General features: G+C 43.8%; 1 protein-coding gene and 1 pseudogene across 2 annotated transcripts in view; one reads left to right on the top strand and one right to left on the bottom strand.

Moving 5' to 3' along the window:
- The window catches only part of LOC148400137 (EMILIN-1-A-like), a 55,609-nt gene that overhangs the window by 2,807 nt on the left and 35,040 nt on the right, over window positions 1-17,762 (bottom strand). For both annotated transcript variants that reach the window (XM_088370754.1, XM_088370753.1), the window contains exons 8-11: window positions 14,839-15,084; window positions 14,506-14,754; window positions 14,167-14,358; window positions 5,842-5,949 (exon numbers count right to left, since the gene is read on the bottom strand). In XM_088370754.1, coding sequence (XP_088226880.1) covers window positions 5,842-5,949; window positions 14,167-14,358; window positions 14,506-14,754; window positions 14,839-15,084 — 795 coding nt within the window. The remainder of the gene's footprint in view (window positions 1-5,841; window positions 5,950-14,166; window positions 14,359-14,505; window positions 14,755-14,838; window positions 15,085-17,762) is intronic.
- Window positions 2,983-3,632, top strand: LOC148400138 (uncharacterized; annotated as a pseudogene).

Here is a 17,762-nt window from a genome sequence, read left to right as displayed (position 1 = left end):
GCTTGTATCCGGGATCTCGTTCTTTCGGTCACGACCCATAGCTCGTGACCATAGGTGAGGGTAGGAGTGTAAATCGACCGGTAAATTGAGAGCTTTGCCTTTTGGCTCAGCTCTCTCTTCACCACAACGGACCGGTACTGGGTCCGCATTACTGCCGACGCTGCACCGATCCGCCTGTCGATCTCGCGTTCCATCCTCCCCTCACTCGTGAACAAGACTCCAAGATACGTGAACTCCTCCACTTGGGGCAGGATCTCATCCCCGATCCGGAGAGGGCATTCCGCCCTTTTCCGATCGAGGACCATGTACTCGGATTTGGAGGTGCTGACCCTCATCCCGACCGCTTCACACTCGGCTGCGAACCGTTCCAGCGAGAGCTGGCGATCACGGCCTGAAGAAGCCAACAGCACCACGTCATCTGCAAAAAGCAGAGACGCGATGCTGAGGTCCTCAAACCGGACCCACTCAACGCCTCGGCTGCGCCTAGAAATTCTGTCCATAAAAATTATGAACAGAATCGGTGACAAAGGGCAGCCTTGGCGGAGTCCAACCCTCACTGGGAACGAATCCGACTTACTGCTATGTGAAGCCCTTTGAGACTGTTTGTGATTTAGGGCTATACAAATAAACTTGACTTGACTTGACTTGACTGCCGGAAATGCGGACCAGGACTCTGGCATCGGTGATACAGGGACCGAACCGCCCTTATCAGTTGGCTCGGCACCCCGTACTCCCGAAGCACCCTCCACAGAACCTCCCGAGGGACACTGTCGAACGCCTTCTCCAAGTCCACAAAACACATGTGGACTGGTTGGGCGAACTCCCATGCACCCTCGAGGATCCTGCCGAGGGTGTAGAGCTGGTCCACTGTTCCACGGCCAGGACGAAAGCCACACTGCTCCTCCTGAATCCGAGGTTCAACCTCTCGACGGACCCGCCTCTCCAGCACCCCTGAATAGACCTTACCAGGGAGGCTGAGGAGTGTGATTCCCCTGTAATTGGAACACACCCTCTGGTCCCCCTTCTTAAAGAGGGGAACCACCACCCCAGTCTGCCAATCCAGAGGCACTGTCCCCGATGTCCACGCAACGTTGTAGAGGCGTGTCAGCCATGACAGCCCCACAACATCCAGAGCCTTTAAGAACTCCGGGCGGATCTCATCCACCCCCGGGGCCTTGCCACCGAGGAGTTTTTTAACTACCTCAGTGACTTCGACCCCAGAGATTGGAGAATCCGCCTCAGAGTCTCCAGGCCCTGCTTCCTCAATGGAAGGCGTGTAGGTGGAATTGAGGAGGTCTTCGAAGTATTCTCCCCACTGACTCACGACGTCCCGAGTCGAGGTCAGCAGCACGCCATCCCCACTGTAAACAGTGTTGACGTTGCACTGCTTCCCCCTCCTGAGATGCCGGATGGTGGACCAGAATTTCCTCGAAGCCGTCCGAAAGTCATTCTCCATGGCCTCACCAAACTCCTCCCACGCCCGGGTTTTTGCCTCAGCAACCGCCGAAGCCGTATTCCGCTTGGCCATCCGATACCTGTCAGCTGCCTCCGGAGTCCCGCAGGCCAAAACGGCCCGATAGGACTCCTTCTTCAGCTTGACGGCATCCCTTACCGCCGGTGTCCACCAGCGGGTTCGGGGATTGCCGCCACGACAGGCACCAACGACCTTACGGCCACAGCTCCGGTCGGCCGCCTCAACAATGGAGGCGCGGAACATGGTCCACTCAGACTCAATGTCCCCCGCCTCCCCCGGGACGTGGGAAAAGCTCTGCCGGAGGTGGGAGTTGAAGCTCTTCCTGACAGGAGATTCTGCCAGACGTTCCCAGCAGACCCTCACAGAGTGTTTGGGTCTGCCAGGGCGGACCGGCATCTTCCCCCACCATCGGAGCAAACCCACCACCAGGTGGTGATCAGTTGACAGCTCCGCCTCTCTCTTTACCCGAGTGTCCAAAACATGCGGCCGCAAATCCGATGACACGAGTACAAAGTCGATCATCGAGCTGCGGCCTAGGGTGTCCTGGTGCCAAGTGCACACATGGACACCCTTATGCTTGAACATGGTGTGCATTATTGAAAATCCATGTCGAGCACAAAAGTCCAACAATAGAACACCGCTCGGGTTCAGATCGGGGGGGCCGTTCCTCCCAATCACGCCCTTCCAGGTCTCACTGTCATTGCCTACGTGAGCATTGAAGTCACCCAGTAGAACGATGGAGTCCCCAGAAGGAGCGCTCTCCAGCACTTCCTGGAGGGACCCCAAGAAGGGTGGGTACTCTGAGCTGCCGTTTGGTGCATAGACACAAACAACAGTCAGGACCCGTCCCCCCACCCAAAGGCGGAGGGAGGCTACCCTCTCGTTCACCGGGGTGAACCCCAATGTGCAGGCGCCCAGCCGGGGGGCAATAAGTATACCCACACCTGCTCGACGCCTCTCACCGTGGGCAACTCCAGAGTGGAAGAGAGTCCAGCCCCTCTCAAGAGGGCTTGTACCGGAACCCAAACTGTGCGTGGAGGCTAGTCCGACTATATCTAGTCGGAATTTTTCTGCCTCGCACACCAGCTCGGGCTCCTTTCCAGCCAGAGAGGTGACATTCCATGTCCCAAGAGCCAGCTTCTGCAGCCGGGGATCAGACCGCCAAGGTCCCTGCCTTTGGCTGCCGCCCAGCTCACATTGCACCCGACCCCTTCGGCCCCTCCCACAGGTGGTGAGCCCATGGGAAGGGGGACCCACGTTTCCATTTCGGGCTATGCCCGGCCGACCCCATGGGCGAAGGCCCGGCCACCAGACGCTCGCCTTCGAGCCCCGCCTCCAGGCCTGGCTCCAGAGGGAGGCCCCGGTGACCCGCGTCCGGGCGAGGGAAAACGAAGTCCATTTATTTCAATCGTCATAAGGGGATTCTGTGAGCCGTGCTTTGTCTGGCCCCTCACCTAGGACCCGTTTGCCATCGGTGACCCTACCAGGGGCATGAAGCCCCCGACAACATGGCTCCTAGGATCATAAGGGCATGCAAACCCCTCCACCACGATAAGGTGACGACTCACGGAGGGGCCGATCTCGCTGTTATTTAACGTCCACCCGGGGCTTACTCTGGTTTCCTGGCTGAATTTTCAGAATTCATGGCTGACCTAGTGACAAATGCGGATAATATAATAATTATGGGGGATGTCAATATCCAAATAAATGTACCGTCAGAGCCACTTACTCTGGCGTTTCAGACAATAATTGATAACGTTCGGTTTTACGCAAGCAATACAGGCAGCAACGCATAAGAATGAAAATACCTTAGATCTGATATTATCACAAGGATTGGCAACCTCAAATATAACGGTACTGCCATAAACAACTGTTAATACCTAATAAAACCAGAAATGTTAGCTCTCTGTCATCGACAGGAGTGCAATCAAAGTTACAGCAGCCGTAATTGTAACTTCGTAATTGTGATTGCGCTCTCTGAGTTACTGCCACTGGCTACTGCCGCATATATTGGCTCAATTGATAATCTTACAAATGAATTCAATGCAACACTGTCGAAAACACTGACTCTGTAGCGCCTCTACGTCTTAAAACTCGCTGTAGAAAGTCTACTCTGTGTTTCACGGATGAAACGCGTACGCTTAAACAATTACCGTAATTGCCGGACTATAAACCGCACCGGATTATAAACCGCACCAGCTAAAATTCAGGGATATTTCAGTTTTTTTCTTACATAAACCGCACTGGACTATAAACCGCACGTGCACACGAGTTTTTTACAAAGAAAGGCAGTACATAGAAAGCCTTTTTAACCTTTTAATAACATACTTGAACATGTCTTTCTAAACATTGCCTGTGACGCAGCAGTAGTACCGCAGCAACACGGAAGTGTGCACGCGAGTTATTAGCAAAGAAAGACTGGACACAATACGTTTTTTTTTTTTAAAGCTTTAATAACATACCTTAACATTTCTTTCCAAACACTGCCTGTGACGCGGCAAAAGTCACTGAGACGCGGCGGTAACACAGCAGCAACACGGTAGCACAGCACTAACAGGGCTGGTTAAAAAAAACATACCAGTAAAAGTAAAAAAAGAGTCGTCTTCATCTTCCTCCTGTGCACTGAAACCATCGAAGTCTTCCTCCTTAGTGTCCAATTGGAATAGCGTTAGATATCCTTCGCCTCACACTTTCTCAGTCTCTCTTTCGTCGTCGGTTTTATGCATTTCTTCGAGTGTGAAGAGGGTCTGTTCATGCTAATCTTATTCATGCACGAAGTGCTAAATTACATTAAACTAGCGAGCGACACGTATAGCTTAAAAGCGGGATCGTATGCATTTCTTTTGTCCCCCATAATGACGGTTTGTGTATAAAAGCTTCCTGTCTTTGTGTGAATGCGGGTGTGTGCGTGAGGCGCGAGACCATCACGTCTTCTTCGGCGCATTATCTCTTCTTCGTCTGTCTCGCTCTTGCTTCCTGCTAGAGCGCCCCCTGGAGACCGGAGGCTGTAAAAATCCATAAGTACGCTCCAGAGTAGACACAAGATAATGTCATCAACATCGACTGCCTTTGGCTTAAAAGCGGCATCATATGCATTTCTTTTGTCCCCCATGATGACGGTTTGTGTATAAAGGCTTCCTTTCAGTAATGTCCGACTTGATCGCGTTCTGCGTGATGCGCGAAATGTAAACACAAACTAGCGCGTCTTCTTCTGCGCATTATCTCTTATTCGCCTGTCTCGCGCTTGCTTCCTCCTAGAGCGCCCCCTGGAGGTCGGAGGCCGTAAAAATCCATAAGTACGCCGTGCCGCCGTTCAAAGTAACCTTCTGAAAACAATGCATTAAAGGTTCACATTCATTACAACTTGTTTTTGGTGAGCAAAATGTCAGAAGAATTGAATTTAAATGCTGATTGATTGGGTTTTGATACAATGCAGATGGTCCAAACAGTGCCACTGCTTTGTGTAATCTCTGAGTGATATGGCAGAGTAAGAGAAAGGGTTTAGAGCACAGGTGTCAAACTCAAGGCCCTGGGGCCAGATACGGCCCGCCACATCATTCTATGTGGCCCGCGAAGACAAATTGTGCATCAAATTCGTGTGTCATTACTAGAATTGCAAATTGTCTTCACTTTTAATAATATCTTTTTTTTTAAATATTTGACCAGTTTTTACTCGTCTGATTTGAAAACGAGTTATTTGTCAGTTTGTTTTGTAGCTTTTACTGTATATAATAGTGTTAAGAGTAAAAGTGATCAAGTCATCACAAAAATCACGAAAAAAAATCTTATATAAACCGCACCTGACTATAAGCCGCAGGGTCCAAAATTATGGAAAAAAGTCGCGGCTTATAGTCGCGACGTAATTATGTATGTAGAAAAGCTTGCAAAAAGTCTGGACACCCCTGGTCTAGAGCATTTTCTATTCGGGCTCCAGAACTTTGGAATGCCCAACCGATAGATATCAGAACTGCTACCTCAGTAGAAACATTTAAAGTACGATTAAAGAAAATGTTTTATGCCATGGCCTTTAATTAACCTGTGGTGGCCGATTTGGCTGGAGTTTGTGTTTGTTGCAGAGCCTTTAAAAAAGTCAACCCCAAAAGTTTCTTTACAATAATATATTGTATCTTGCCCCCATTTGTCTAAATACGGCATTCTGATTAATATTGCATTTGCGGAATATGAGTTAAACTAAATTAATCCCAAAAAATGTTGGTGTGACTAATCCAAAAATGGTAAAAATGAAAGACTTCCATCTTTCAAGACCACAGATCTACCCCAACCTCAGAAAAGACTGAATAGAATCAAATCGCAAGACACTCCAATTACATGAACGTCTTAATTTATAAGATTTCTCCTGCACTTACCTGGCAGGCCACGTATTCCACTTTCTCCGGGTCTTCCAGATGGTCCAGGTGGCCCTTGGGGACCTGGCAGCCCATTGAAGCCTCTCTCTCCAGGAGGTCCAGGCGGGCCTGTAATATGAGTAAAATGAGTTTATTAGTTATAACAGAGTAATAAGTTTGAAGCCAACTCATGTGCATCTCATACACTTGACTATACATGTCACTTGCGTCCTAGGTTGAATTCATATCATCCCTGCCCTAGTTGATTGTTTTTTTTCTTTTACAGTCAACTTGTTTTTAAAAGTATACAGTTATTCTATGGAGATTTTTGGAGGGTTGGACCATCAACAAGTTGTTTGCAGGTGAGAGGCCGGTTACACCCTGTATTGAGCAACAGCCAATCATAGGGCTGACAAATACAGACGTACAATATAGAACAAGCAAGTAATATAGTCCCATAAGGGAAATTAGATAGAGACTAACAAACACCACAAACAATCACTCTATCAAGCTCATGTATGGGCAACTGGTGGCCCGCGGACCGCACGCCAAGTTCACACCGAATGAACTGTAGGCCGGTGATAGCAACTTTAATCACACATGACGTTTTTGGAGGCGTTTTATCATAAATATGCACCCCCCAGCCTGACCAAGTCCTCAAAGTTGTGAAAAGTTTGACCCATGTTTTCCTTGCTCATGGCGGTTTGTATCAACATACCGTATTTTTCGGACTAAAAGTCGCTCCGGAATATAGGTTGCATTAGCCATAAAATGCACAATAACGTGAAAAAAACCCATATATAAGTTGCACCGGAGTACAAGTCGCATTTTTGGGGAAACTTTATTTGACAAAATACAACAACAACAGACATGAATAGGCAACAACAGGGTAAACGATACGGTATGCTAATGTTACATAAACACAAACGAGAAACTGAGAAGGTGCCTGACGTGACATTAACAGTTATTCAAATAACTATAAGATAAATAAAAGGTTTATCAAACCATCCGTGTCACTCCAAATCATTAAATCGATAGTTGCCTCCTGACCGACTCCACAATAGTGGACTGAACGTGCTAGAACCTTTCTGACGCCCAAGCCAGGATGAACACTGCAAAACCCAGGTGTGGCACTGCTAGAGAGTTCCCCCTGACCAGATGCTGTGCGAAGCCGACCTTTTCCAATTTTTCCATTTCCCATTTTTGTTTTTACCTTTTTCTTTCAACCATGCTGCCAAACTCTTCTCGATGATATTCTTATTTCTTTACTATTTTGTCACCGTGGTTAGTTTGCTTTCTTAACGTACTCATTATGATTCCCATGTAGATTTAGATAATAAATGTCCACATTAATAAATGGCATTGGCTAATTTGTGTGTGTGTGTGTGTGTGTGTGTGTGTGTGTGTGTGTTTGTGTGTGTGTGTCAAAATTTATGTTAGTACTGATAAGGTTTTCCAACCGAACTCAACTGTAGCCGCCTTCCGATTAATGAAATTATTTCAGGTTTTCGTTATTCAAACCTTAAATGATAAAGAAAAACCCAACAACATTGCCACTATGCAGGAGCTGACTGTAGTTTTAAAGGCCCAGAGACACCGGTATATGTATGAATCGGTTTTAGTTAGCTTATGGGCTTATAAATATAAATTGACGATCGAAACAACGAAAAGGAAGCTGTTGCTCTGAAAAATTTAATTTAAATTTGCCGCGCAGACGAGTTTGACTGCACCGAGCCACCAGCCGGAAGTGACGCCTCATGACGTCTCAAGTTGTACGCATTTAGCTTCAGTGAATGTAAACAAAGAGAAGAGGGGCCAACGCGGAGACGTCGGGCCAGGCTTGCGGCCAACCCAGCTCGCCCAGCCGTGCCTTCCATTCTCCTGGCGTACGTTCGTTCGCGGGACGACAAGATGAGTTGCATTCGCCTGATAGGATCCACGAACCGGACAGTGCGTGCCTGCTGTGTGCTCGTGTTCACTGTGGCCTGGTTGACTGTCATCTTTCCGGACTCTGCTTTGCATCGGGAGCGGCTAGCGTGCTATCACTCTTATTGTTCATCTTCTTGTTTTATTTTTCCTGTGTTGTTTACTTGTATGTGCGTTGTGAACTCTGTCTTGTCACCCTGGGATAGTGAGAAACGTAATTTCGATCTCTTTGTGTGTCTTGACATGCGGAGGAATTGACAATAAAGGAGACTTTGACTTTGAGACTTTGACTTTGAAAAGTATGTCGAAGCGTGACGGGAGGGGCACAATTCAGAAAACGTGCTCAGCTCGTCGAAAATATGCGATTTAAGCAATAAAATTAAAAATGCGCCTAAAACCTAAACCAAATGCTGCAGATGTTCATTTCTTCATGCGCAGTGGTCAACTCGGCACTCTAAAGCCTCCTGAGAACATTTTACTATGCCAACCTAACCACAGTGACGGGAGAGGCACAATTCAGAAAACGTGCTCAGCTCGTCGAGAAAATGCGATTTAAGCAATAAAATTAAAAATGCTTATAAAACCTAAACCAAACGTTGCTGGTGGTCATTTCTTCATGTGCCGAGATCAACTCTGCACTCTAAAGCCCCCAAGAGCACTTTTTACTATGCCAACCTAACCAGAGTGACGGGAGGGGCACAATTCAGAAAACGTGCTCAGCTCAGCCCAAGTGAACTGCTAGATTCATCATATTCTGCGTCAAAAGAGGTTTCTGAATCGGATAAAATGATGCTAATATTGCCGCTAGAAACGGAGCTGTCGCTATCATCTGCCATGTTGTTTGGGTTTGTTGAGATCCGGATGTACAACTTGTGACGTCACAGTAATGGCGCCACCAGTGTGGCTGCGTGCGGAACCCGATCGATAAACTGGCATTTAATTTTAGCTTTGTTCTTAGTAATCGGTGTCCATTTTTAATATCCAATGCGGCAAATGTGTTCTCTTTACACATTCTATCAAATTCCGTTCTAATTGAAAAAAAAAAAAAGGGATGTCTCTAGGCCTTTAAGTAGATGGTACTAGTTGCACCAGTGCCGTAGACATAGAGTGTGGCCAACTTCATATCTTGCTGCTTCCAAGAATCATCTTGCCATCCATCACCAGAGGGTAATTAAATCTTCATTTTCAGAATTGCCTATCCTCACGACGGGCATGCTGGAAACGAGCCTAGCAGTCTTTGGGTGGTAGCGAGGCACGTTCTTAACTGGTCGCCAACTAATCGCAGGGCACATAGTACAGACAATTTGGAGTGGTCAATCGGCCTACCATGCATGTTTTTGGAATGTGGGAGGAAACCAGAGTACCCAGAGAAAACCTACACAGGCATGGGGAGAACTTGTAAAGCCCATGAGCCGGAATCTATCCCTGCACCTCTGAACTGTGAGGAGGACGTGCTAACTAGTACCCCTCTGTTCCGCCTCTTGGAAATTTGTTTCATTTTTATTATTCTATATTGGAAATTTTGCATGCCCTCGATCACGTGACACAACTCGTCTCGTGGGATTTGTTTCTCGTCCCATCACTAGTTGCAACTGTGTAGTTTTGGGCAGACAACATATAGAGTAGATGGGTGTTAATTCAATTTTCATTTCTCAAAGGTTTTAAACCAGACAGTAATTCAATTTCCCAGTTTTAAAATCATTGTGAGAAGGTTGAATGCATTTCAGGAGGTTGAATACATTTTCAAAAATGCCTGTTTAGTCAACCTGCTCTTGCATTGACAATCTTACTGCATAATACAGTAATCCCTCGTTTATCGCGGATAATTGGTTCTAAGACCACCCACATGTGAAAATCCGCAAAGTAGTGTCACCCTTTTCTTTAACATACATACATACAAGTGTAGTATATTAAACCATATAAGTGCATATTTTATCATTAGAACATTAAATAATAGTTTCAAACTTGTAAATACTATATTAATACGTAGTATAAATGACGTACAGAAAATAATGTATAAATAACACTGGGCAACAATTTTTTAACTTTTGAATGTTGTCTTGATTTTTACAAGTGATTTAGGGTAGCTTTGCGCTGCTGAATCAGGAAATAACATCCATTTGTCTCCATCAGGTCAGGTTTCTGTGCCAAGTTGATTTGAAAAAATCAGATCTTGTGACAAAATCACAGTTTTTCACTACCAGAACAAATGCCGTCCAAGCTTCCAGTTCCACTTCGTTCATTGAATTTTCGAACTCTGGATCTCTGATGAGCTCACAGATCTGAGGACCGTCAAAAAGCTTGGCACAAGTAAGTCCAGAGCCTTGGTGAACTGTTTGATTAAGCCAAGTTTGATGTGCAGATGTGGGAAGAGTATTCTGTCTCTGTCCACTAGAGGGTCGTTGATGACGTTCCTCTCCTTACAAGGCACCAATTCCTCCCGCACAGGCCAGTCCTTCTTCGTGTAATGCTGAGCACGGTCTCTACTATCCCACATGCACAAAAAACATGGGTACTTGGTGAAGCCAGACTGTTGTCCCAACAAAAAGTTCACCATCTTCAGGTCAACACAAATAAACCACTTATGCTGATCATAGCCAATTTACTCCAGTACGTACTTCACTGCTTCATACTTCTCCTTCAGCGTAGTCGAGTGGGCGATAGGTACAGAGGCAAACAGGTTGCCGTTGTGTAACAGAACACATTTCAGTGATCCCTTACAGCTGTCAATGAAGAGTCTCCAATCTTTGGGTTCGTACTGTGACACACCAAGCGTGAGCAGAAGTTGGGCAATATCTGCACAGTACACCAAGTCCTTCTCCTCAGAGAAAAAACGGAGATACTCTCGATGCCTATTGCGGTAGAAACTGATACGAGCACTGTTAGAGAGTAGATTTTTTTTCTTTCAATCTGGATGCCAACAGTTCGGCAGAGTCCTTTGACAAGCTGAGGTCGCCAACTAGATCATTCAACTCGTTTTGGGAAAATGGATGTCGAGCATCATCTTCAAAAACCACTTCTGCTTCTTCTTCATGTTCTTCAACACTGGAGACATCTTCGTCACTAATGTTAGGAAGTTCTCCGCAGATAGGCACTGGAATTTCATCACAATGAGCTACAGGACGACGTGCTGATTGAAGATCAGGATACTTGAGGCTTCCTCGGTTCTTTCTGTTGATACCGGTCACATCAACAGCACAGAAGTAGTTGTCGGCTCCCTCCAAACCATAGGAATCCCAAATTTCAGACTCCTCTTGCCATTGGTCCATCCACGTAGAGTCTCAGTGCATGCCTTGCACACTATGTGTGGTGCCCAGGCTTTATCCTGGTCACCAAGTTTAATTCCGAAATATGCACGGTAAGCACACGTGGCCATATCTCAAAAACCTGACCTGATTGAGCAAAACCAATGTGATTTTTGGATTCAGTGCATCAGATTCGTCCTAAATCAGCTGAAAAAACTCAGACAACAAATTTGTTGTTGAGCTGTGTAATCTAAATATAAATATGATGTGTGTGTGTGACACAGTATGTCAAGTCAAGTCAAGTCAAGTTTATTTGTATAGCCCTAAATCACAAACAGTCTCAAAGGGCTTCACATAGCCAAAAATTGACAATTATTCTCAAAGCATCCCCTGATCATAAGCTCCCAAAAGGGCAAGGAAAAACTCAAAAAAACCCTGCCAGGGGAAAATGAGAAACCTTGAGAAGGGACCACAGATGGAAGGATCCCCCTTTCAGGATCACCAGGTTGTAATGGATGCAGAGAGTGCACAAGTAATACATAATATGAAAATCAATGAAAAAATGGATGTCGGAGGTGCCCTCGATTGTCCTGGCCGTGTCTTCAAGGGGGTTGAGCAGCAGTTCCTTCATCTTGAATTGGTCCCCGAGAATCCAGCTAGCCGCTATCAGCTTTTGAGCCACCTAACCCCCTCCCCAGCCGGGGAGGGGGTGGGCAGAGAGAATAAAACAAACTCCGGCCAAATCGGCCATCACAAGTTAGTTAAAGGCCATCTCATAGAAATGTGTCTTTAAACGTGTCTTAAATGTTTCTACTGAGGTAGTAGTTCTAATATCCATTGGTAGGGCATTCCAAAGCTCTGGAGCCCGAATAGAGAATGCTCTAGACCCTGCAGACATTTTCTTGGCCCTCGGTATAACTAAAAGACTAGCGTTTTGCGAACAAAGGTTACGAGACGGAACATAAGGAACGACTAGGTCGACGAGATATGAAGGCGCTAAGCCATGCAGTGATTTATAGGTTAGTAGAAGAACCTTGAAGTCACATCTTAAATGGACCGGGAGCCAATGTAATTTGGCTAATATTGGGGTAATGTGATCAAATTTTCTTGACCGTGAGAGCAGCCTCGCAGCGGCATTTTGCACTAACTGTAGACTTTTGATACTGGACTTAGGAAGACCAGAGAATAATACATTACAGTAGTCCAGGCGCGACGTATGTATATGTAGCTAAAGTATACAATACTGTAAATATGTTTTTAGAACTATTTTATTATTATAACAGTTTTTTATAACACGGTACAATACTGTAAATAGGTTTTTAGAACTCTTATTATTATAACAACTTTTTTTATAAAAAGGTACAAGTGTACATACTGCAATTGTGTGGACACTCCCTGCCTTCTGCTGGCGTGTGGGCAACTTTTGTGCCATAATTCCTCAATTTGGAAGGTTTATTTTGAATTTGTGATTTCTTTTTAAAGTATACATTCTGTAAATATGTTTTTAGACCTCTATAATTATTATAATTGTTTTTATAACAAGGTACAATACTGTAAATATATTTTTAGAACTCTTATTATTATAACAACTTTTTTGTATAAATAGGTACAAGTGTACATACTGCAATTGTGTGGACACTCCCTGCCTTCTGCTGGTGTGTGGGCAACTTCCGTGCCATAATTCCTCAATTTAGAAGGTTTATTTAGAATTCGTGAAATTTTTTGGTTTTTATCTGGGGGAAAAAAATCCGTGATGTACTGAAGCCGCGATAATCGAACCGCGATGTAGCGAGTGATTACTGTATACATTTGCTTGAGAATAAAAACGGCCACCAAAAAACATCCCATGTCAAAGTGGATCTCACAAGACGTACTAACTGTAAAATTCATGCTGGAATTGCAAATCCGAAGATAACAACATGGTGTGGCTGAAATGGACTGCAGACTATTCTCTTTTAAGCGTGTAATAAATTTGGAATGAGCTTAAGTCAACAGTGAAACCGCTGTAAACACCCTTTGACTTAATTGACAGCAGACCATGTTTAAAGCGAATCAGACTTTTATAGCCATACATGCAGGTGAGCCTAAATCTGTTGTGGACAGTACAGCCAGAACAGGAGGAAAAAAGAATAAAGAGACAATTTGAGCAACTTGTTTATGAGCTATGATTAGGTGATTTATCTGCTTTTTGGGTGTCCAACCTGGAGATACTTTGCAGACAAATTATGTGGGCATGTCTTTTTTTTATACATAGAACATACGGCAATACTGTTTACACAGATCTCTGGCCATGGAGGACAAATACAAAATCTGTTTTAAAATTGTCATAAAACATGGGAAATAGTAATTGCAGAAACAAATCGTACATATATGTAGTACAGTATTTTTTTACTACTGTATCTGCTGATACTGCATTTTTACATATAAAGCAAAAGTCACAAGTAGACATTTCTGTCACACTTCCAGTCATTTTCCCAACTATAAACATAAACCGAATTACCAAACACCTTTGCTAAACAATCGAACAACCGAATATAAGTAATATGCTGTAATATGGTAAATAAATGGATTTTTAGGCTATGTCAGCATTGACAAATTACATAAAGAGCTGAAGTGTTACCGGCATAGTAATTTGTATCTCATTATGTTTTTCAAAGACATTTGAAATGACAAGTCTCTTCAGCATAGTAAGCGGGAATTGCCTACCCTTGGGCCAAATAAAACAAAAGCGGAAAATGTTTGCCTTGATTAAGTAGTGATGACGCTGATACTTCCTTGTACAGAACCAGTTACTTCGTTACCGAACTTTTCTGACCTGTGTACCTCCAAACGTTTTTATCATACCATGAGTTCCAGGTCATTCATATGCGTTAATGATTCTCCAACAGTAGAACGCAACCCAACTGATGATTAAATTTTATTATATTTGATTAATTTAAACATTTAATTCTTTGGCCTTATCTTCTTTTTAACTCAAACATAAAAATAAATGTTTCCTTGAAAATAAATAGTATGCATTATAAATTTTTGAGTATATTTTGTGATTTTGTCAACAAGGCTGCTCTTTGAGTGCTTTTAATAAAATACAATGTTTGTCACAAAATAATGGATTTTTGGTAATGAAATAGAGCAACTACAGAATCAAATCGAATCGAATCAAATAGAATATGCATACCAGTCAAGGGATGGTCTGAAAAACTCAGCGTATCTTTCGAGATGTGAATCAAGCTGGAGTTGAGGTTCTTTATCCGTCTCTGAACATCATCCTGGTTCTTCCGAACAAAGTCCAGGATTTCACCATGATGAATAATTGAGTTGTTTAGACCCGAAAAACATGTCCATAAGCTTGATACATGTTGGTTAAGTCCTGAAAATAGAACACAGCAGAGGAAAGAGAATCACAGAAGACAAATCATATTGAAGCTTCCATTACTGGGTGGAGTGTCAAAAATATACGTAACTACCGGTAGTCAAACAAGTACAGATGAAACAAAAGAAACCATGATGCAATTACCTTCTTTTATCTTGTGGATGGAGTCATAGACTCCGTCCAACCTTCCACAGATTCCTTCAAGCTTGGACAGCCTCTTCTCTAGCCCATCACCTGATCTCTTACAGTCACCCATCTCTACTAGTATTGTGCTCTCGAAACGTCTGAGATCTCGATCCATTCCATCCAACTGGTCCCGACTTTCCTCAATGTGTTCTGTCACCTCCTGTTGTATTTTGTCCAGTTCAGAGATAATCTTATCCTTTGTGTTTCCTGTCAATTGATAAAGTATTAGAGGTTCACAGTATACATTGGGAAAGAACGTGTGCAGAGTCAGTTTGATTAAACCGAGCTCACCCAAGTCAGTGATGACGCTGCCATGTTTCTGTACAGTGTGTTCAAGACCCTTGAGGGTGTCGTTTATAGAGCTGAAGGTCAGGATAACTCCAGACAATTCACCTTGCAACGTCTTCATCTGGTTGTTGTTAATGTAGCCTCCTATCACACTGTGGCCATCTAAAGGTCGCTCACCGTCCAAACGGGGTCCATCACCTCTGGTACCTCCATTTTCATTGGTTGAACCCGTGTTACCAGAACCGCCACCTAAACAGTGAAGAAGGACGACAAACATTTCTCTTTTCCTTGCTCCTTTTGTTACAATATTTTGGAAAATGTTACAATGTTTTGGAAAGTCTAACAAATAATGATTACCTCTTATTATCACCTGAGACCAATCATTGCACCGTTTATGTAGTAAAGCGATACAAAGCAGCACTTTAAAAAGCTGTGCCAATCAAGAAAAAGGTTCACACCAATAGGTATTGTTGACAGTCCAAAACCAAAGCTATTGCTGATGGTAATTATTTTTAACGAATGAATATGACTGAGTTTGACCACCCACTTTCTATTTTTACAGACAAATAGTTTCACAAGTTATTTGCACATTTGGACTCTAAGTGAAACGTCCCAACCTGACATTTCCACCTAACTGATACTATGGCTGCACACCAGGGCTGTGGACTTGGTCGGATTTTTGCACCGAGTCCGAGTCTGGCCTCTTGACCACCGAGTCCGAGTCCGTGTCCGAGTCCGGCTGTCCATTTTTTCTGTTAATTCATGTGACTGCTTAGTCTTTATTCAAGGCTAATTTAGATCAAAATCAAAATAATGATATAAGCTGGGTGACATAATCATCCTTGACATTGGTACATAATGTAAACATTAGCCTAAGTGCAACTCAACGTGGCCGCATTGATCGTAAGCAGGGCTGTGGACAGTATTCCTACGCGCATTCTCAGCAGCATGATGAAAATAAAATTGAACGTATTTTTTTTTTTATTGTCGGACTCGGTGGACTCGGTCAAAATCAGCACCGAGTCCGAGTCCGGCAAAAATGACCGAGTCCGACCGAGTCCGAGTTCCCGAGTCCGGCAAAAATGACCGAGTCCGACCGAGTCCGAGTCCCCGAGTCCGAGTCCACAGCCCTGCTGCACACATCTCATTGATACCATTCATGAGTTTATCAATATGGACTTCAGAAGTCAAGCCAAGTGATTATGCTTAGCTTTACCATTTAGGGGCAGGATGATGACTTCAACATAAGATATTTACTAAATGCATTTGGTTGCATGTATATAGTTGTACCTCAACTTGATTGTGAAATAAATGTGGGATTTTCCTTTGTCAGCTTTGTTAAAGATATGCTGCATGTAGTCATAAAAAATTCTGAAATGTAAAACAAATTATTGTAGTTGCTTGAGATAGTAGATATTTGCTGCATATTTGTGTAACAAATGTGAGAATGAAAAACTATTTGCATCAGTGATGCTAGGAAATTGCCAGAAAAGTACTGCAGATGGATGTGCTTAAGGGCTGTCAGTCTTAATTTTGTAGTGGGCCACATCTTAGTGATGTCCTTCAAGGGGCTGTTATGACAGAATGCCCATGTAAATCTACGATCGTATGTCGCTGAATGAATTTTACACCGACTGATAGGGACAAGATTTGAGGTGGCCCACCCTCTCAGAGGGGCTGCTATGGAGATTTCTCTGTTGACAGACTGGATTGGGTTTGGGTGGACCCGTTTCTGATTTGATGTCTTTCTGCAGTGATTCATCTTGTTAAATGAACTTTTATCATTTTAATTAACATTGTATGGAATCATATTTTGTTATATGAGCCTCACTTGACATACACTGTTGCCTAGTCATCCTGGAAGGGAGGATTCCTTCCTCTGTGGCAGCTTTTTTAGTTTTTCCTTGCGATAGGCAGATGTCAGGGCGTGGGAATAAGGTGGATAATTAAATATAATTTTATTACTTTATATCACACATAAACAACAAATTGATGGATAACCAGTTTCGAAATTACTAAATAATTATTAATCTCTTTTTAAATTAATTGTAAAGGATTGGTAACAAACCAGCTCAGTGGCCTTGTGCTATGAGTGTCCGCCCTGAGACTGGGAGGTCGTGGGCTCGATTCCCGGCCGAGTCATACCAAAAAGACTATAAAATGGAACCCGATGCCTCCCTGCTTGACACACAGCATTAAGGGTTGGATTGGGGATGCTGTGAGGAGCTGTGCCCCACAGTCATTATTAGCAATGTATAGCTTCTACTATGTAAGCTCGTCTGAGGACGACCTAACTAACTAACTAACTAACTAACTAACTAACTAACTAACTAACTAACTAACTAACTAACTAACTAACTAACTAACTAACTAACTAACTAACTAACTAACTAACTAACTAACTAACTAACTCACAAAAATGCTTGCAATATCTCATTTCAGGGTGGTTGAAAGTGAAGACAATTGGCACCTGTGGCTTAACGCTCACTGAGCATCTCAGAATTCACACATCTCTTTGTATAATGTAAACCCCACGCCATTGCAGAGATTATGTCCGCAGTGAGCCCCACAATAGGTGAAATCTGCGGTATAGAAATACTCACAGAGTATTAAAATATTACAGACACATTTACAATATTTCATACATTGAGGGGGACTGAGAGAAAGGGGTTATGATCAACATATTATAGTGTTAATTACATCACAACCCATCATCATGCAAGTAAAGATTATTTTTAAACTAAACAGAGGTGTCAAATCCAGGCCCACAAAGTAGAATCCCTGCCCCAGTTTGGCTTTAGCCACAGGTGGTTGGAATCAACCAACAGGAGCTATCTTCCGAGAGCTTGTTTCTCTGCCGATTCAGTTAATTAGAAGTACCTGCGGTGAAACACAAACTGTGGCAGGGTTTTAACTTTCTGTACCTG

The sequence above is a fragment of the Syngnathus floridae genome, chromosome 3, assembly GCF_059516105.1.
Source record: "Syngnathus floridae isolate MCC-2025c chromosome 3, RoL_Sflo_1.0, whole genome shotgun sequence".
NCBI classification, from domain to species: Eukaryota; Metazoa; Chordata; class Actinopteri; order Syngnathiformes; family Syngnathidae; genus Syngnathus; species Syngnathus floridae.
Note: the sequence above shows the minus strand (reverse complement) of the source record. Positions and strands in the feature narration are given on the sequence as shown.